General features: G+C 38.7%; 1 protein-coding gene across 1 annotated transcript in view; it reads left to right on the plus strand.

Annotated features, from left to right (window-relative positions):
• Positions 1–21,538, plus strand: part of MYCBP2 (MYC binding protein 2) — a gene marked incomplete in the record, with an annotated part of 1,460,675 nt that overhangs the window by 797,307 nt on the left and 641,830 nt on the right. The window contains 3 exon segments of the mRNA XM_053707907.1: positions 18,062–18,193; positions 19,843–20,021; positions 20,223–20,365. Coding sequence (XP_053563882.1) covers positions 18,062–18,193; positions 19,843–20,021; positions 20,223–20,365 — 454 coding nt within the window.

Here is a 21,538-nt window from a genome sequence, read left to right on the forward strand (position 1 = left end):
CCCATATAGAATATGTGAATGTTTTCTTTTGTGCAGGTGGTGAAAGTCCACTATCCATCACTCTGGGGAATTACTCTTCCTGGCCACTAGGAGACGACAAAGATTCCTAAACCCCAAGAGCTCTATAAAACTTTTCCCATCTTACTAGAAACTAGTCTTGTCTGCCTCCGCTGGAGAAAAGTAAAGAATGAAGGGGCTCCTTATGCTCTTCTTTGAGAGGGGTTCTCAGACTGATTTGAGGCCCATTTCCCCTCAGAGTGCTGCTGTTAGACACAGGGATGTATTGGGAGTATGTGGTAGTGACTCAATTATACCCTATGGAAGTTAGGTTCAAGTCTTCCACAGGTGTTGCAGGGATCTGTCCTTAGCCTTCTCCTGTTGGGTTGTTGGTATACTCCTATTCCATATCCTCTGGTTATATTTAAGCCCTGGTTTGGCTATCTAGATGATCCCAGTAAGAAAGATGTCAAGCAGTTGGGTGCCTATGGGTAAGTACATTTTGTTTTTTATTTAGAGGCAGTCATTTAGCCAGTTGGACTGTATAGTTTGTACACTAATTATATTCTGTAGCCTGGGACAGTATTTATGTGTGTATTTTATCTATGGCTCCTTTTTTTTAATTATAAGGCTCTATTCCACTTTAAAATTTGTGCATATTGTTTATCCCGTTAGTGCTCTTGGGCTCCTTGAGTTTGCACACGTCGGGTTTTTCCGCAAGCAGGTATTTTTTTATCATGATTTAGTCTATATTTAATCATGTTGTTTACACGCACGTTCCCTTTCTGTTTTGAGCGTGTTTAGTGCATTCTGTTCTCCCACATGATATATTTCCTCCTATTTGGTGTCAAGCTAGCTCTCTGCAGCTTTTTTGTTATGCCTTTTGCTTGGAGAGCTCCTTTTAGGGGGAGTTTTAACTAATCATGGAGCCTTCTGTGTCTTTCTCTGAAACCTCTTTAGAGGCTTATTTTGCTGTGTATATTGTAAACTTGCTGTTGTGTTGCCCCCAGCTCAGCTGTGCAATCCTAGTTTTAAATGTTGTCATGCATTCTAATCAGACTAATGTGGCTCTTGCTTCTAAAAGTATTTGCCCTCCTACCTTTTCACACGGGAGTTCTACAGATTTCCCTCCCACCCAGGTTTTTACTATCCCTAATGCCATCTCTGAGATAGCTTATAAGAATCAATCTAAGCCTGGCAGCCCTTTCAATCATTTAGCTTGGCTTAAAAAAAAAACTATATTTTGCCAGTTGAGCTCTCGGAAGCAGTTCCTAAAGTGGATGGGGCTATTTCTGTGCAGGATGTTACCTGTAGCTTATGTTTTGATGCCCAGGTGGGACCCCCCCCGTACCTTTTTGTTCATGTATTGAAAGAACTATAGCTTATAGAAATATATACTTTTTTGAGCCATCATTAGCTAAGGCGGATGCTGTTCAGCAGCCTCCTTTTTCAGATGTGCCTCAGCTTACTCCTCAAGTGTCCCAATCTTATTTATCTGCACATGCAGTGCCCTGCGTTTCCTCTCATGCTTCGCCTGGAGTTACTTTGCGAGATATTGCTGCCCAGGTATCTTCTGCGGCATCTGAGGCACTGTCTGCTTTTCCCATACTGCAGGGAAAACGCAAAAGGAAATTTAAAGAAACGGTAAGTAAGGTTTCTGATCCTGAGGTGGCTAATCAAAGTATTTCCTCTCAGAAGTCTGAGGATGAAGATTCTTCGGGTGCATCTGAGGGTGAAATTTCGGATTCAGGCAGTATAATTCCTTCTACTGATGCTGAAGTTGTGTCCTTCATATTTAAGCTGGAACACCTCCGCTTGTAACTTAAGGAGGTTTTGGCTACCTTGGATGACTCCGATATTTCTATCGTTGTTAACCCTAAGAAGTCTAGTAAGCTGAACAAGTATTTTGATGTTCCCTCTGCGGTGGAGGTATTTCCTACATCTCCTATTTTTTAGAAAATGTTTCCTGAAGCTGACTTTATGAAGGAGTCGTGGCAAACGGTTCCTAAGGTGGAAGGAGCTATTTCCACTTTGGCTAAAAGGACCACTATTCCCATTGAGGATAGTTGTTCTTTTAAGGATCCAATAGATAAGAAATTGGAGACATTATTAAAGAAAATGTATGTTCACCAAGGTCTTCAATGGCAGCCTGCGGTGTGTCTTGCTACTGTTGCCTGCGCTGCAGCTTACTGGTTTGATGCTTTGTCTGATTCTATTCAGACAGATGCTCCTCTTGAGGAGATCCAGGACCGGATTAAGGCTCTTAAGTTAGCCAAATTCTTTATTACGGATGTGTCCTTACAAGTTATTTAACTGGGAGCAAAAATGTCTGGTTTTGTGGTTCTAGCTCGCAGAGCCCTTTAATTAAAATCCTTGTCTGCGGATGTTTTTTCTAAGTTATTAGCTATTCCCTACAAGGGTAAGACCTTGTTTGGGGTTGGTTTGGCTGAAATTATTTCAGATATCACAGGAGGAAAGGTATCTTTTCTTCCTCAAGATAAAAAGAATAAGCAGAAAGGACGTCAGAGTAATTTTCGTTCCTTTCGTAACTTTAGAGGTAAACCCTCCGCTTCCTCTTCAAAGCAGGAAACTTTCCAAGTATTCCTGGAAGTCTGGTCAGTCTTGGAACAAGAGGAAACAGTCTAAGAAGCCTGCGGCTGACTCCAAGTCAGCATGAAGGGTCGGCCCCCGATTCAGGAACGGATCTAGTAGGGGGCAGGCTTTCTCAATTTGCTTAGGCTTGGATACGAGATGTCCCAGACCTTTGTGCCGTGGAAATTGTATCTCAGGGGTACAAGATAGAATTTAAGACTTTTCCTCCCAGAGGCAGGTTTCTTCTCTAAAGATTATCTGTAGACCAGATAAAGAGAGTTGCGTTCTTAAATTGTATCACAGATCTTTTTACCCTGGGAGTTATAGTTCCAGTTCCTCCGCAGGAACAAGGTCTGGGATTTTATTCAATTTTGTTTGTGGTTCCCAATAAAGAGGGGACTTTCAGACCTATTTTAGACCTAAAGTGTTTAAGTTCCTCAGTGTGCCGTCCTTCAAGATGGAGACTATACGTTCCATTCTTCCCTTGGTTCAAGAGGGTCAGTTTATGACAATCATAGACTTAAAGGATGCGTACCTTCATGTTCCCATTCTCCGGGATAATCACAAGTTTCTAAGGTTCGCTTTCTTAGACAATAATTTCCAGTTTGTGGCTCTTCCTTTCAGCCTTACCACAGCTCCCAGAATTTTCTCAAAGGTCCTGAGGGCTCTTTTGGCAGTGATCCGGTCTCGGGGCATTGCTGTGGTGCCTTATCTGGACGATATTCTGGTTCATGCGCCGTCTTTTCAACAAACTTTCATACAAAGATCTTGTCGTCTTTTCTTCTCTTCCACAGTTGGAAGGTAAATCTGGGAAAGAGTTCTCTGATTCCAGTCACAAGAGTAGTGTTTTTAGAGACCATAATAGACTCCCTACTAATGAAGATATTTCTGACAGAGGTCAGAAAAACAAAGATCTTTGACACTTGTCTTGTCCTTCAGTCCTCTCCTCGACCGTCAGTGGCTCTATGTATGGAGGTAATTGGACTTCCATGAACATCATTCCGTTTGCTCAGTTCCATCTCAGACCTCTGCAGTTATGCATGTTAAGGCAATGGAACGGGGACTATGCAGATCTGTCTCCGCACATAGTTCTGGATGAGGCATCAAGGGACTCTCTTCTGTGGTGGTTGTTTCAGGAACACCTCTCCCAGTGAACTTGCTTTCACAGACCTTACTGGGTGATCGTGACCACGGATGCCAGCCTTCTAGGTTAGGGAGCAATTTGGGGGTCATTGAAGACTCAGGGTCTTTGGACTCAGGAGGAGTCAGCTCACCCTATAAACATTCTAGATCTGAGAACAATTTTCAATGCTCTACTGGCCTGGCTTCAGTTAGCCTTAGCCTGGTTTATCAGGTTCCATTCGGACAACAGAGACTCCCTCTGAGGAAGGACCTTCCACTTTCATGGTCCTTTTCTTCATCCAAATCTCGTTTCCCTGAAGCTGACTGCTTGGAGATTGAACCCTTGATTTTATCTAAGCATGTCTTTTCAGAGTCGGTCATTAAGACCATGATTTAGGCTTGTAAGCCTGTGACAAGAAAGATTTACTATAAGATATGGCGTAAATATCTGTTTTGGTGTGAATCCGGAGGCTTCTCTTGGAGTAGAGTCAGGATTCCTAGGATTTTGTCTTTTCTCTAGGAGGGTCTGGAGAAGGGTTTGTGAGCTAGTACTCTGAAAGGTCAGATTTCTGCGTTGTCTATTTTGTTACATAAGCGTTTGACGGATGCGCCAGACGTGCAGTCTTTTTGTCAGGCTTTGGTTACGATTAGGCCTATGTTTATGCCCGTTATTCCTCCCTGGAGTCTTAACCTTGTTGTTTTACAGCGGGCTCTGTTTGAACCTATGCATTCCTTAGATATCAAGATGTTATCTTGGAAGGTTTTGTTTCTTGTTGCTATTTCTTCTGCTCTGAGAGTTTTGGAACTCTCGGCTCTGCAGTTTGATTCTCCTTATCCTATTTTTCATTCTGATAAGGTGGTTTTACGTATTAAATTATGTTTCCTACCTAAGGTTGTTTCAAACAAGAATATTAGTCAGGAGATTGTGGTTCCTTCTTTGTGTCCTAATCTTTCTTCTCCTAAGGAGCGTTTATTGCACAACCTAGTTGTTGTGCGTGCATTGAAGTTCTATCTTCAGGCGACTAAGGACTTTTGTCAGTCTTTTGCTTTGTTTGTTTGTTTTTCTGGGAAGTGCAAGGGTCAGAAAGCTACGGCTACTTTTCTTTCTCTTTGGCTAAAGAGTATTATTTGTTTGGCCTATGAGACTGCTGGACAGCAACCTCCTGAGAGAATCACTGCCCATTCCACGAGGGCTGTTTCTTCTTCCTGGGCATTTAAAAATGAAGCTTCTGTGGAACAGTTTTGCAAGGCTTCAACTTGGTCCACTTTGCATACTTTTTCAAAATTTTATAAATTTAATACTTTTGCCTCAGCTGAGGCTTCTTTTGGGAGAAGGGTTCAAGCGTTGGTTCCTTCTGTTTAGGTCTACCTGTCTTGTCCCTCCCTTATCTGTATCTCTCTAGCTTGGGTATTGATTCAAAAACGTTTTGCTTACCTGATAAATGGATTTATTTCCGAATATGGTGAGTCCACGGCCCGCCCTTTATTTAGTTATTTTTTCTAAAAACCTCAGCCACCTCTACATTTTTGTGTTATCTTTTTCCATTTTTCCTTCGGGCCGAATGACTGGAGGTTATGGGTAAGGGAAGTGACATATATAGCAGCTTTGCTGTAGTGCTCTTTGCCTCCTCCTGCTGGCCAGGAGTGATATTCCCACTAGTAATTGATGATTCTGTGGACTCGCCATATCCGGAAATAAATTTATCAGGTAAGCATGAATGATGTTTTTCTTAACTTTTGGAGTCTAGTGAAGTCTGCCATTGCTTTCATTTGTGATAGTTATTGACATAATTGTCTAACAGTTTTTTCTAGAAGAGCTTTGTGGTTAAAGTCCTGGTCAGCTGATATGGTTTCCAATCTAGACTTTTATCTTTCTTTTCAGGGAAAGATGTTTGTTTCTGTGTTAGATTCTATTATTTATACTGTGACAGGCGGTAAGGGAGCTTTTGTTCCCTAAGACAAGAAATCAAATGGTAAATTTAAAGCTTCTAACCATTGTTTGTTTCTTTTCATCAGAGTAAGGAACAAAAATCTTCTTACTCTTCTCAGAGACCAGAATCTTCCAGTTCAGCGTGAAAGCTAAGTTCAAATTTGAATAGATCTAAACAATCTAAGAAACCTACTACCTCATCTAAGTCAGCATAAAGGTGTGGCCCCATGATCCAGATATTCTGGTAGCGGGCAAGTTGCACATTATTCAGGTGGTTTGGCTTCAGTCTGTTCAGGATAACTGTGTTCCGAATTTTGTTTCTCAGGGTTACCCAAATAGGTTTCAGGGTGAAGCCTTCCAGGCTTCTTTAAAAGCAAAAGCCTTCTTTCAGGAAGTTTCGGATCTGGAATCCATGGGCATCATTGTTCCAGTTCCAATGTTTATGACCACAGCAGATTTAAAGGATGCTTACCATCACGTTACTATTCACAAGGATCATTATCAGTTTCTAAGGTTTGCATTCCTTGACAAACATTTACAGCTTGCCTCTCTTCCATCTGGTCTAACTACTTCTCCCAGAATATTTTCACATGTTCTGGGTACTCCTTTTTCTTTCATGTAATTGGCATAAGTCCATGAGCTAGTGACATATGGGATATACAATCCTACCAGGAGGGGCAAAGTTTCCAAAACCTCAAAATGCATATAAAAACACCCCTCATCACACCCATAATTAAGTTTTACAAACTTTGCCTCCTATGGAGGTGGTGAAGTAAGTTTGTGCTAAGATTTCTACGTTGATATGCGCTTCTCAGCATTTTTTGAAGCCTGATTCCTCTGAGTACAGTGAATGTCTGAGGGATGTGAAGGGTGTATCACCTATTGAATGCAATGGTTTTCCTCACGGGGATCTATTTCATAGGTTCTCTGTTATCGGTCGTAGAGATTCATCTCCTACCTCCCTTTTCAGATCTACAATATACTCTCATATTCCATTACCTCTACTGATAACCGTTTCAGTACTGGTTTGGCTATCTGCTATATGTGGATGGGTGTCTTTTGGTAAGTATGTTTTCATTACTTAAGACACTCTCAGCTATGGTTTGGCACTTTATGTATTTATATAAAGTTCTAAATATATGTGTTGTACTTATATTTGCCATGATTCAGGTTTTCAGTATATTTCCTTTTGCAGACTGTCAGTTTCATATCTGGGAAATGCTTTTTTATGAAAATGTATTTCTTACCTGGGGTATAGTCTCTTTTTCAAATTGACTGTCTTTTAATTCGCTGGCAGAATTCTGTTCGCGAGGGCACAAAATGCCAAAGTTTATTGCGTCATTCTTGGCACAAGGTTTTTTGGCGCAAAGTTACGTTCATTGATGCAAATTCATGATTTCCGGCGTCTTAGTTGATGCCGAGTCCTTCACAAGGTTGCATCATCTATAACGCGAGTGTGACGTTTTTGGTGCCAAAAAATATTTTTCTGTTTTTTGTGCGTCATACTTGGCGCCAAATATTTTCATTATTTAAGACCCCATTTTTATTTGCCTCTTGCCTTTTTCTATGTCAAAGGGCTATGCTGTTTGCATTTTTTCCCATTCCTGAAACTGCCATATAAGGAAATTGATAATTTTGCTTTATATGTTGTTTTTTTTTTCTCTTACATTTGCAAGATGTCTCAAACTGATTCTGTCTAAGAATTCACTGTTGGATCCCAGCTGCCTGAAAACAGTTCTACCAAAGCGAAGTGCATTTTTTGTAAACTTGTGGAGATTATACCTCCAGCTGTGGTTTGTAATAGTTGTCATGATAAACTTTTACATGCAGAAAATGTATCCATCAGTAGTAGTTCATTACCTGTTGCTGTTCCCTCAACATTTAATGTACAATATATACCTGTAAATTTAAAAGAATTTATTTCTAATTCTATGCAGAAGGCTTTGTCTGCCATCCCGCCTTCTAATAAACGTAAAAAGTCTTTTAAATCTTCCCTTAGAGTTGATGAAATTTCAAATGACCGGCAACATACTGATTTATCCTTCTCTGATGAGGATCTATCTGATTCAGAAGATCTTGCCTCAGATATTGACACTGACAAATCCTCTTATTTATTTAAAACGGAGTATATTCGTTCTTTATTAAAAGAAGTGTTGATTACATTGGATATGGAGGAAACTAGTCCTCTTGATATTAAAACTAGTAAACATTTAAATTCTGTTTAAAAAAACTCCTGTGGTTATTCCAGAGGTTTTTCCAGTTCCTGATGCTATTTCTAATATGATTTCTAAAGAATGGAATAGGCCGGGTACTTTTTATCCTTCAAGGTTTAAAAAATTGTATCCTTTGTCAGCAGTTACATTGGAGTTTTGGGAAAAGATCCCCAAGGTTGATGGGGTTATCTCCACTCTTGCTAAACGTACTACTTTTCCTATGGAAGATAGTACTTCTTTTAAAGATCCTTTAGATAGGAAACTTGAATCTTATTTAAGGAAGACTTATTTATATTCAGGTCATATTCTTAGGCCTGCAATTTCTTTGGCTGATGTTGCAGCTGCTTCAACTTTTTGGTTGGAAACTTTAGCGCAACAAGTATCAGATCATGATTTGTCTAGCATTGTTAAGTTGATTCAACATGCTAATCATTTCATTTTTTATGCCAATTTTGATATCATCAAAATTGATGTTAAATATGTCTTTAGCTATTTTAGCTAGAAGAGCTTTGTGGCTCAAATCTTGGAATGCTGATATGACTTCTACATCCAGATTGCTTTCTCTTTCTTTCCAAGGTAATACATTATTTGGTTCTCAGTTGGATTTAATAATTTCAACTGTCACTGGGGGGAAGGGAGTTTTTTGGCCTCAGGATAAAAAACCTAAAGGTAAATCTAAAACTTCTAACCGTTTTCGTTCCTTTCTACATAATAAGGAACAGAAATCTAATCCTTCCCCAAAGGAATCTGTTTCCAATTGGAAGCCTTCCTCAAATTGGAATAAATCCAAGCCTTTTAAGAGATCAAAGCCAGCCCCCAAGTCTGCATGAAGGTGCAGCCCTCATTTCAGCTCAGCTGGTAGGGGGCAGATTAAAATGTTTAAAGATGTTTGGATCAGTTCGGTCCAAAATCATTGGATTCAGAGTATTGTCTCTCAGGGGTACAGAATAGGATTCAGAGTAAGACCACCTGTGAGAAGATTTTTTCTCTCACGCATTCCAGCGAACCCAATAAAGGCTCAGGCTTTCCTGAAGTGTGTTTCAGACCTGTAGTTATCAGATTTAATCATGCCAGATCCTTTTCAGGAACAGGGCCTGGGGTTTTATGCAAATCTATTCATTATCCCAAAGAAATAAAATTCATTCAGACCAGTTTTGGATCTAAAACTTTTGAATCGATATGTAAGAGTACCAACTTTCAAGATGGTGACTATAAGGACTATTCTGCCTTTTGTTAAGCAAGGGCATTATATGTCCACAATAGACTTACAGGATGCATAGCTTCATATTCCGATTCATGCAGATCACTATCAGTTCCTGAGATTCTCTTTTCTAGACAAGCATTACCAATTTGTTGCTCTTCCTTTTGGCTTAGCAACAGCTCCAAGAATCTTTTCAAAGGTTCTCGGTGCTCTACTTTCTGTAATCAAAGAGCGGGGTATTGCGGTGTTTCCTTATTTGGACGATATCTTGGTACTCTTTACATTTTGCAGAATCTCACAAGAATCAACTAGTGTTGTTTCTTCAAAAACATGGTTGGAGGATCAATTTACCAAAAAGTTATTTGATTCCTCAGACAAGGTAACCTTTTCTTTCATGTAATTAGCAAGAGTCCATGAGCTAGTGACGTATGGGATATACATTCCTACCAGGAGGGGCAAAGTTTCCCAAACCTCAAAATGCCTATAAATACACCCCTCACCACACCCACAAATCAGTTTTACAAACTTTGCCTCCTATGGAGGTGGTGAAGTAAGTTTGTGCTAGATTCTACGTTGATATGCGCTCCGCAGCAGGTTGGAGCCCGGTTTTCCTCTCAGCGTGCAGTGAATGTCAGAGGGATGTGAGGAGAGTATTGCCTATTTGAATTCAATGATCTCCTTCTACGGGGTCTATTTCATAGGTTCTCTGTTATCGGTCGTAGAGATTCATCTCTTACCTCCCTTTTCAGATCGACGATATACTCTTATATATACTCTTATATATACCATTACCTCTACTGATTCTCATTTCAGTACTGGTTTTGCTTTCTACTACATGTAGATGAGTGTCCTGGGGTAAGTAAGTCTTATTTTCTGTGACACTCTAAGCTATGGTTGGGCACTTTATATAAATATATGTATTCAAACATTTATTTGCCTTTACTCAGGATGTTCAACGTTCCTTTTTTCAGACAGTCAGTTTCATATTTGGGATAATGCATATGAATAAATCAATTTTTTCTTACCTTAAAATGTGACTTTTTCCCTGTGGGCTGTTAGGCTCGCGGGGCTGAAAATGCTTCATTTTATTGCGTCATTCTTGGCGCGGACTTTTTTGGCGCAAAAAACTTTTTTCTGTTTCCGGCGTCATACGTGTCGCCGGAAGTTGCGTCATTTTTGATGTTTTTTTTGCGCCAAAAGTGTTGGCGTTCCGGATGTGGCGTCATTTTTGGCGCTAAAAGCATTTAGGCGCCAAATAATGTAGGCGTCTTTTTTGGCGCTAAAAAATTTGGGCGTCACTATTGTCTCCACATTATTTAAGTCTCATTATTTATTGCTTCTGGTTGCTAGAAGCTTGTTCACTGGCATTTTTTCCCATTCCTGAAACTGTCATTTAAGGAATTTGATCAATTTTGCTTTATATGTTGTTTTTTCTATTACATATTGCAAGATGTCCCAGATTGACACGGAGTCAGAAGATACTTCTGGAAAATCGCTGCCTGGTGCTGGATCTACCAAAGTTAAGTGTATCTGCTGTAAACTTGTGGTATCTGTTCCTCCAGCTGTTGTTTGTACTGAATGTCATGACAAACTTGTTAATGCAGATATTTCCTTTAGTAATGTTACATTACCTGTTGCTGTTCCGTCAACATCTAATACTCAGAGTGTTCCTGTTAACATAAGAGATTTTGTTTCTAAATCCATTAAGAAGGCTATGTCTGTTATTCCTCCTTCTAGTAAACGTAAAAAATCTTTTAAAACTTCTCATTTTTCAGATGAATTTTTAAATGAACATCATCATTCTGATTCTGATAATGGTTCCTCTGGTTCAGAGGATTCTGTCTTAGAGGTTGATGCTGATAAATCTTCATATTTATTTAAAATGGAATTTATTCGTTTTTTACTTAAAGAAGTCTTAATTGCATTAGAAATAGAGGATTCTGGTCCTCTTGATACTAAATCTAAACGTTTAAATAAGGTTTTTAAATCTCCTGTAGTTATTCCAGAAGTTTTTCCTGTCCCTGATGCTATTTCTGAAGTAATCTCCAGGGAATGGAATAATTTGGGTAATTCATTTACTCCTTCTAAACGTTTTAAGCAATTATATCCTGTGCCATCTGACAGATTAGAATTTTGGGACAAAATCCCTAAGGTTGATGGGGCTGTCTCTACTCTTGCTAAGCGTACTACGATTCCTACGGCAGATAGTACTTCCTTTAAGGATCCTTTAGATAGGAAAATTGAATCCTTTCTAAGAAAAGCTTACTTATGTTCAGGTAATCTTCTTAGACCTGCTATATCTTTAGCGGATGTTGCTGCAGCTTCAACTTTTTGGTTAGAAGCTTTAGCGCAACAAGTAACAGATCATAATTCTCATAGCATTATTAATCTTCTTCAACATGCTAATAATTTTATTTGTGATGCCATCTTTGATATCATTAGAGTTGATGTCAGGTATATGTCTAGCTATTTTAGCTAGAAGAGCTTTATGGCTTAAAACTTGGAATGCTGATATGTCTTCTAAGTCTACTTTGCTTTCCCTTTCTTTCCAGGGTAATAAATTATTTGGTTCTCAGTTGGATTCTATTATCTCAACTGTTACTGGAGGGAAAGGAACTTTTTTACCACAGGATAAAAAATCTAAAGGTAAATTTAGGTCTAATAATCGTTTTCGTTCCTTTCGTCACAATAAGGAACAAAAGCCTGATCCTTCATCCACAGGAGCGGTATCAGTTTGGAAACCATCTCCAGTCTGGAATATATCCAAGCCTTTTAGAAAACCAAAGCCAGCTCCCAAGTCCACATGAAGGTGCGGCCCTCATTCCAGCTCAGCTGGTAGGGGGCAGATTACGTTTTTTCAAAGAAATTTGGATCAATTCAATTCACAATCTTTGGATTCAGAACATTGTTTCAGAAGGGTACAGAATTGGCTTCAAGATAAGGCCTCCTGCAAAGAGATTTTTTTCTTTCCCGTGTCCCAGTAAACCCAGCGAAGGCGCGAGCATTTCTGAAATGGGTTTCAGATCTAGAGTTGGCTGGAGTAATTATGCCAGTTCCAGTTCTGGAACAGGGGCTGGGGTTTTATTCAAATCTCTTCATTGTACCAAAGAAGGAGAATTCCTTCAGACCAGTTCTGGATCTAAAAATATTGAATCGTTATGTAAGGATGCCAACATTCAAAATGGTAACTGTAAGGACTATCCTGCCTTTTGTTCAGCAAGGGCATTATATGTCCACAATAGATTTACAGGATGCATATCTGCATATTCCGATTCATCCAGATCACTATCAGTTTCTGAGATTATCTTTCCTAGACAAGCATTACCAGTTTGTGGCTCTGCCGTTTGGCCTAGCAACAGCTCCAAGAATTTTTACAAAGGTTCTCGGTGCCCTTCTGTCTGTAATCAGAGAACAGGGTATTGTGGTATTTCCTTATTTGGACGATATCTTGGTACTTGCTCAGTCTTTACATTTAGCAGAATCTCATACGAATCGACTTGTGTTGTTTCTTCAAGATCATGGTTGGAGGATCAATTTACCGAAAAGTTCATTGATTCCTCAGACAAGGGTAACCTTTTTAGGTTTCCAGATAGATTCAGTGTCCATGACTCTGTCTCTGACGGACAAGAGACGTCTAAAATTGATCTCAGCTTGTCGAAACCTTCAGTCACAATCATTCCCTTTGGTAGCCTTATGCATGGAAATTTTAGGTCTTATGACTGCTGCATCGGACGCGATCCCCTTTGCTCGTTTTCACATGCGACCTCTTCAGCTCTGTATGCTGAACCAGTGGTGCAGGGATTACACAAATATATCTCAATTAATATCTTTAAAACCGATTGTACGACACTCTCTGACGTGGTGGACAGATCACCATCGTTTAGTTCAGGGGGCTTCTTTTGTTCTTTCGACCTGGACTGTAATTTCAACAGATGCAAGTCTGACAGGTTGGGGAGCTGTTTGGGGGTCTCTGACAGCACAAGGGGTTTGGGAATCTCAGGAGGTGAGATTACCGATCAATATTTTGGAACTCCGTGCAATTTTCAGAGCTCTTCAGTCAGGGCCTCTTCTAAAGAGAGAATCGTTTGTTTTCAGACAGACAATGTCACAACTATGGCATACATCAATCATCAAGGAGGGACTCACAGTCCTCTGGCTATGAAAGAAGTATCTCGAATGCTGGTATGGGCGGAATCCAGCTCCTTTCTAATTTCTGCGGTTCATATCCCAGGTATAGACAATTGGGAAGCGGATTATCTCAGTCGCCAAACGTTACATCCGGGCGAATGGTCTCTTCACCCAGAGGTATTTCTTCAGATTGTTCAAATGTGGGGACTTCCAGAAATAGATCTGATGGCTTCTCATCTAAACAAGAAACTTCCCAGGTATCTGTCCAGATCCAGGGATCCTCAGGCGGAAGCATTGGATGCATTGTCACTTCCTTGGAAGTATCATCCTGCCTATATTTTTCCGCCTCTAGTTCTTCTTCCAAGAGTAATCTCCAAGATTCTGAAGGAATGCTCGTTTGTTCTGCTGGTGGCTCCAGCATGGCCTCACAGGTTTTGGTATGCGGATCTTGTCCGGATGGCCTCTTGCCAACCATGGACTCTTCCGTTAAGACCAGACCTTCTGTCACAAGGTCCTTTTTTCCATCAGGATCTCAAATCCTTAAATTTAAAGGTATGGAGATTGAACGCTTGATTCTTAGTCAGAGGTTTCTCTGACTCTGTGATTAGTACTATGTTACAGGCTCGTAAATCTGTATCTAGGAAGATATATTATTGAGTTTGGAAGACTTACATTTCTTGGTGTCTTTCTCATCATTTTTCCTGGCATTCTTTTAGAATTCCGAGAATTCTACAGTTTCTTCAGGATGGTTTGGATAAAGGTTTGTCTGCAAGTTCCTTGAAAGGACAAATCTCTGCTCTTTCTGTTCTTTTTTCACAGAAAGATTGCTATTCTTCCTGATATTCATTGTTTTGTACAAGCTTTGGTTCGTATAAAGCCTGTCATTAAGTCAATTTCTCCTCCTTGGAGTTTGAATTTGGTTCTGGGGGCTCTTCAAGCTCCTCCGTTTGAACCTATGCATTCATTGGACATTAAATTACTTTCTTGGAAAGTTTTGTTTCTTTTGGCCATCTCTTCTGCTAGAAGAGTTTCTGAATTATCTGCTCTTTCTTGTGAGTCTCCTTTTCTGATTTTTCATCAGGATAAGGCGGTGTTGCGAACTTCTTTTCAATTTTTACCTAAGGTTGTGAATTCTAACAACATTAGTAGAGAAATTGTGGTTCCTTCATTGTGTCCTAATCCTAAGAATTCTAAGGAGAGATCATTGTATTCTTTGGATGTAGTTAGAGCTTTGAAATATTATGTTGAAGCTACTAAGAATTTCCGAAAGACTTCTAGTCTATTTGTTATATTTTCCGGTTCTAGGAAAGGTCAGAAGGCCTCTGCCATTTCTTTGGCATCTTGGTTGAAATCTTTAATTCATCATGCTTATGTTGAGTCGGGTAAAACTCCGCCTCAAAGGATTACAGCTCATTCTACTAGGTCAGTTTCTACTTCCTGGGCGTTTAGGAATGAAGCTTCGGTTGATCAGATTTGCAAAGCAGCAACTTGGTCTTCTTTGCATACTTTTACTAAATTCTACCATTTTGATGTGTTTTCTTCTTCTGAAGCAGTTTTTGGTAGAAAAGTACTTCAGGCAGCTGTTTCAGTTTGATTCTTCTGCTTATAATTTCAGTTTTTTTCATTATAAGATTTAAACTTTATTTTTGGGTGTGGATTATTTTCAGCGGAATTGGCTGTCTTTATTTTATCCCTCCCTCTCTAGTGACTCTTGCGTGGAAGATCCACATCTTGGGTAGTCATTATCCCATACGTCACTAGCTCATGGACTCTTGCTAATATGAAAGAAATGAATTTATCAGGTAAGTTCTTACATAAATTATGTTTTTAGGTTTCCAGATAGATTTAGTGTCCATGACTTTGTCTCTAACAGACAAGAGACGTTTGAAATTGGTTGCAGCCTGTCGGAACCTTCAGTCTCAGCCATTCCCTTCAGTAGCTATGTGCATGGATGTTTTAGGTCTCATGACTGCAGCATCGGACGCGATCCCCTTTGCTCGTTTTCATATGAGACCTCTCCAGCTTTGTATGCTGAACCAATGGTGCAGGAATTATACAAGGATATCACAATTAATATCCTTAAATCCCAATGTTGGACTTTCTCTGACTTGGTGGTTAGATCACCATCGTATAATTTTAGGGGCCGCTTTCATTCATCCAACCTGGACTGTGATCACAACAGATGCAAGTCTTTCAGGTTGGGGAGCTGTTTGGGGATCTCTGACAGCACAAGGGGTTTGGAAATCTCAAGAGGCGAGATTACCAATCAATATTTTGGAACTCCGTGCAATTCTCAGGGCTCTTCAGTTTTGTCCTCTGTTGAAGAGCGAACCGTTCATTTGTTTTCAGAGAGACAATATCACAACTGTGGCATATGTCAATCATCAGGGTTAGACTCACAGTCCTCAAGCTATGAAAGAAGTATCTCGGATACTTGTTTGGGCGGAATCCAGCTCCTGTCTAATTTCTGCGGTTCATATCCCAGGTATAGACAATTGAGAAGCGGATTATCTCAGTCGTCAGACTTTACATCCGGGAGAATGGTCTCTTCACCCAGATGTGTTTTCTCAAATTGTTCAGATGTGGGGGCTTCCAGAAATAGATCTGATGGCATCTCATCTAAACAAGAAACTTCCCAGGTACCTGTCCAGGTCCAGGGATCCTCAGGCGGAAGCAGTGGATTTGTTGACACTTCCGTGGTGTTATCAACCTGCTTATATTTTCCCGCCTCTAGTTCTTCTTCCAAGAGTGATCTCCAAAATCATCTTGGAGCAATCGTTTGTGCTGCTGGTGGCTCCAGCATGGTCTCACAGGTTTTGGTTTGCGGATCTTGTTCGGATGTCTAGTTGCCAACCTTGGCCACTTCCATTAAGGCCAGACCTTCTATCTCAAGGTCAGTTTTTCCATCAGGATCTCAAATCATTCAATTTAAAGGTATGGAAATTGAACGCTTAGTGCTTAGTCATAGAGGTTTCTCTGACTCAGTGATTAATACTAGGTTGCAGGCTCGTAAATCTGTTTCTAGAAAGATTTATCAAGTTTGGAAGACTTATATTTCATGGTGTTCTTCTCATAAATTCTCCTGGCATTCTTTTAGCATTCCTAGAATTTTACAGTTTCTTCAAGATATTTTGGATAAAGGTTTGTCTGCAAGTTCCTTGAAAGGACAAATCTCTGCTCTTTCGGTTTTATTCCACAGGAAAATTGCTAAACTTCCTGATATTCATTGTTTTGTACAGGCTTTGGTTCGTATCAAGCTCGTCATAAAATCAATCTCTCCTCCTTGGAGTCTTAATTTGGTTTTGAAGGCTTTGCAGACTCCTCCATTTGAGCCTATGCATTCTTTGGACATTAAACTACTTTCCTGGAAAGTGTTGTTCCTTTTGACCATTTCTTCTGCTAGAAGAGTTTCTGAATCATCCACTCTCTCTTGTGAATCTCCTTTTATGATTTTTCCTCAGGATAAGGCAGTTTTGCGGACTTCATTTAAATTCTTACCTAAGGTTGTGAATTCTAACAACATTAATAGAGAAATTGTTGTCTCTTCTTTGTGTCCTAATCCTAAGAATTCTTTGGAGAGATCTTTGATCTTTGGTGAGAGCACTGAAATATTATGTTGAAGCCACTAAAGATTTCAGGAAGACTTCTAGTCTATTAATTTTCTTTTCTGGTTCCAGGAAAGGTCAGAAGGCTTCTGCCGTTTCTTTGGCATCGTGGTTAAAGCTTTTGATTCATCAAGCTTATTTTGAGTCGGGTAAAGCCCCGCCTCAGAGAATTGCAGCTCATTCTACTAGATCAGTTTCCACTTCTTGGGCTTTATAGAATGAAGCTACTATTGATCAGATTTGCAAAGCAGCATCTTGGTCTTATTTGCATACATTTACTAAATTCTACCATTTTGCTTGCTTCTTCGGAAACAGGTTTGGTTCTTCTGGCAGCTGTTTCAGTTTGATTCTTCTGCTTATGATTTAAGTTTTTCTTTTTCGTTTTTGAGAATAAACTTATATTTGGGTTGTGGATTTATTTTTTTCAGCAAGTTTGCTGTTTTTATTTTGTCCCTCCCTCTCTAGTGACTCTTGCGTGGAGTTCCACATCTTGGGTATTGCTATCCCATACGTCACTAGCTCATGTACTCTTGCCAATTACATGAAAGAAAACATAATTTATGCAAGACCTTACCTGATAAATTCATTTCTTTCATATTAGCAAGAGTCCATGAGGCCCACCTTTTTTTATGGTGGTTATGATTTTTTGTCTAAAGCACAATTATTTCCAAATAACTTTGTTGATGCTTTTTACTCTTTTCTTTATCACAACACTTCTTGGCTATTCGTTAAACTGAATTGTGGGTGTGGTGAGGGGTGTATTTATAGGCATTTTGAGGTTTGGGAAACTTTGCCCCTACTGGTAGGATTGTATATCCCATACGTCACTAGCTCATGGACTCTTGCCAATATGAAAGAAATGAATTTATCAGGTAAGTTCTTACATAAATTATGTTTTGTTTTTTGTTTTTTTTGTCTGTGATAAGAGCCCAGAGTAGTTTAGTGTCTTGGTACAGGATCCATCTTTTCATTTGGCAGAATAAATTATCCAAAGACAATTACCTTTCTTGGTTGGCTATAAGTCAGACTAGTTTCTAGTAAGGTGGGAGGGGTTTTATAGAGCTCTTGGGGTTTGGGGGGCATTGTCTCCTCCTAGTGGCCAGGAACAGTAATTCTCAGGAAAGAAACTTAATTAAATGTTAATTTGAATTGATAAAACATTGCTAATCTTGTATTTATTTGAATTCCTTAGCTTTCTCAAATTTGTGTACTGTATATAAAGCAAAGGCTATTTTACAAATTTTAGATGTAATCTTTTTTAAATATGTTTCAGAGTGACCACTCTGGGGATGCTGCTCATTCTCACAGATGGACATCTCTAGAGTTAGTGAAAGGCACATATACTACGGATGATTCGCCCAGTGACATTGCAGAGATCAGACTTGACAAAGCTGTGCCTTTAAAGGTATTTTTCAGAATTGTTTTTATATACATACACAAACACACACATGTTAATCATTGTTTTTCAGAGGATATATTTAACTTTTTGTTTAGTTCCCTAAAGGCTCACAACATTATGTAAAACATTACTAGCAGCTTTTTAGCGTTCTGCTACAGCATTTTATTTAAACTTAAGTAGAGACTAAGACCAACATTTGGCATGATTTGTAATACAGGAAAATTATTGCTTTGCTTTAAAGTGAAGGTCAATTTTGACAAATTAGTGCCCGTTTTTTAGTAATCCTATTAAAAACAAGGGCACTTTAATTCATCAAAATTGACATTTCAAGAGTTTTCTTCAAAAACTTACCTTTTAATCATGAAAGCTGTTCCATCGATTCCGCCGGCCGTCGGAAGCCTCTGCTTACGTCAGAAATGACAAATCCGGCTTCCTCCAATCATGGCGTTCCCCCCCGGGGGATCATGGCCCGAGGGAACGCTGTGATTGGATGAAGCCGGATTAGTCATTTTGGACCCGCGAAGAGGGCTTTCGACGGACGGAGGAAGCGCTGCAGCGGCTCTCAGGATTAAAAGGTAAGTGTTTGTAGAAAACGCTTAAAATGTCAATTTTGATGAATTAAAATGCCCTTGTTTTTAATAGGATTAATAAAAACATGGCACAAATTCGTCAAAATTGACCTTCACTTTCAAATAGGATAAAATCTAATTAACTTATAGGGATATGAAACCCATATGTAGCCACCAATCTGCAAGCGCTACCCAGAATGCTGAACCAAAAATGGTCCGGTTCCTAAGCTTACATTCCTGCTTTTTCAAATAAAGATACTACGAGAATGAAGAAAAATGTATATGAGTAAATTAGAAAGTTGCTTAAAATTGCATGCTCTTATTTTGAGGAATACAATTTTTACACAATAGACAACAAAATCAGTTACGCTACTGAGCCCTGCGGCCTAATAAAGACTGCTAAATACTTGATTTTGTTATATCGTATGTTGCTCTATGAATTCTCTGATTGATGGGAACTATTCCCACCACAAAAATGGTGTCAGATATAAGCCTCTATGACTGATGGGAAATAATTTATTTAGCCCAGAAATAGATTTTAGTTGTCATGGATAAATGGCATTTTAGTTTAAACACTATGAATATATCATATTAATACATACATATTATATTTTAGATAGATTTTGTATTTAGAAATAGATATTAATTTGTTACAAATATGAAAGTACTTTAGCTCAGTTATGGGAAAAAGGTAGACCCTGGAGACTTCCGCATTCTAGTTATTTTACCTCCAGGGAACAGCTACACCCCCTTACTTAGTATTTCACACTTTCCCACACACATTGGATTTAAACACTTATTGTATGCCAAGTATGAGGGTTAAAGTTGTTATACATTCATTTGGAAGGCTGTGAACTTTATGATGATATTGGTTGGCTATCACTGCATTAAGCTGCTAAAGCTGCTCAATAAATGGAATATGGATTTGTTTTCCTAGACAAAAAAATCTTAAAATCAAGTCTGCTAAAGTAAATAGTTTTTTCTCTATAAAAAGCTAAAGCCTTCAGAAAATATAGTGTGTTTAATATAGAAAAAAATGAAGAAAATCCAAGTCAGGGATACTGATTTGGTCTTCTTTTCTATTAGGAGAATATGAAGTATGCAGTGCGCTTGAGAAATTATGGCAGTCGCACAGCTAATGGAGATGGAGGAATGACCACAGTACAGTGCCCAGATGGTGTGACTTTTACATTCAGCACTTGTAGTTTGAGCAGCAATGGTACAAACCAAACCCGAGGACAAATACCACAAATATTATACTACAGGTTTGTATTTTGTTTTGTCTCAACAAAGTTATAAATTAAAGATCAATACCAAATCAGATAAATCAAAAATAATATTCTTTCTGTTTAATTTAAACATAACAGAAAAAAAAACCTCTTTACAACAGTGTTAAAATATGTACAACTTATTTATCCTTAAACCACAGCATATATCGTTTATATTTCATTTCTTTCTCAAATTAGGAGTGAGTATGATGGAGATCTTCAATCACAACTTCTTAGCAAAGCTAATGAAGAAGACAAAAATTGCAGCAGAGCTCTCTCTGTTGTAAATGCGGTTACACTAGCTGCTAAGGACCTTCTGCACAGAGCACTTGCTGTTGATGGTAAATGTTGTTTAAATGCTTATTTGTTAGATTGTCAATTTTCTATTTATACTATTTATTTTGCACAAACTTAAAGGGACAGTAAAATCCAAAAAAAACTTTCATGATTTAAATAGGGCATGTAATTTTAAACAACTTCCCAATTTACTTTTATCACCAATTTTGCTTTGTTCTCTTGGTATTCTTAGTTGAAAGCTTAACCTAGGAGGTTCATATGCTAATTTCTTAGACCTTGAAGACTGTCTCTAATCTAAATGCATTTTGACCACCAGAGGGCATTAGTTAATGTGTCTCATATAGATAACATTGAGCTCATGCACGTGAAGTGACCTAGGAGTGAGCAGTGATTGGCTAAAATTCAAGTCTGTCAAAAGAACTGAAATAAGGGGGTAGTCAGCAGAAGCTTAGATACAAGGTAATTACAGAGGTAAAACGTGTATTATAACTGTGGTGGTTATGCAAAACTGGGGAATGGGTAATAAAGGGATTATCTTTCTTTTTAAACAACAAAAATTCTGGTGTTAACTGTCCCTTTAATCAATTACCAAGAAGTATATTTTTCATTTCTAATGATATATCTATGAAAATTGATTGTGTTGTTTACAAAGCTACATTCAATCTGCCTTAATTATATTTCTTGTCTTAGGTATACTTTGTCTTTAAATGTTGTCTTTAAATGTAAATGTTGTCTTTAATAGTGATTATGCAACTTGAAGATTATATATTAAAATATACAAATTGTATAGCATTGTATCTCAAAACTCAATTTCCTTTCTTGGACCCTGGAAGGTTGTCAACCAATCTACATAGATGCTACACCAACTATCCTCACCCTTTCTTGTTTCAGTCATATATTTTCAATATTTTTATGAGGTATCTATACACCCTACAGTAGCTTTTTTTTTTACTGTAAGGCATACATTATTTAATATTTACAGACTTATTTGGAAATATGGGAAATTGTCAGAAAAAGGATATAATTTTTATTGGAAAGCAATGGCAGTACATTGTTAAATCTCCCAGAATGAATAGGACTGTACATTTCTGGTGCTCAGAAACGGCACCAGGTCCTCCAACTGGACTTGCCTTTCGGACCCGGGGTGCACTTTTTGGCTCAAACTTAATTCCCTTTTCCTCATGATTTTGCAGCCCAGTTACAATTAGTGTTTCTTT

This window comes from Bombina bombina, chromosome 3, assembly GCF_027579735.1.
Source record: "Bombina bombina isolate aBomBom1 chromosome 3, aBomBom1.pri, whole genome shotgun sequence".
NCBI lineage: Eukaryota > Metazoa > Chordata > Amphibia > Anura > Bombinatoridae > Bombina > Bombina bombina.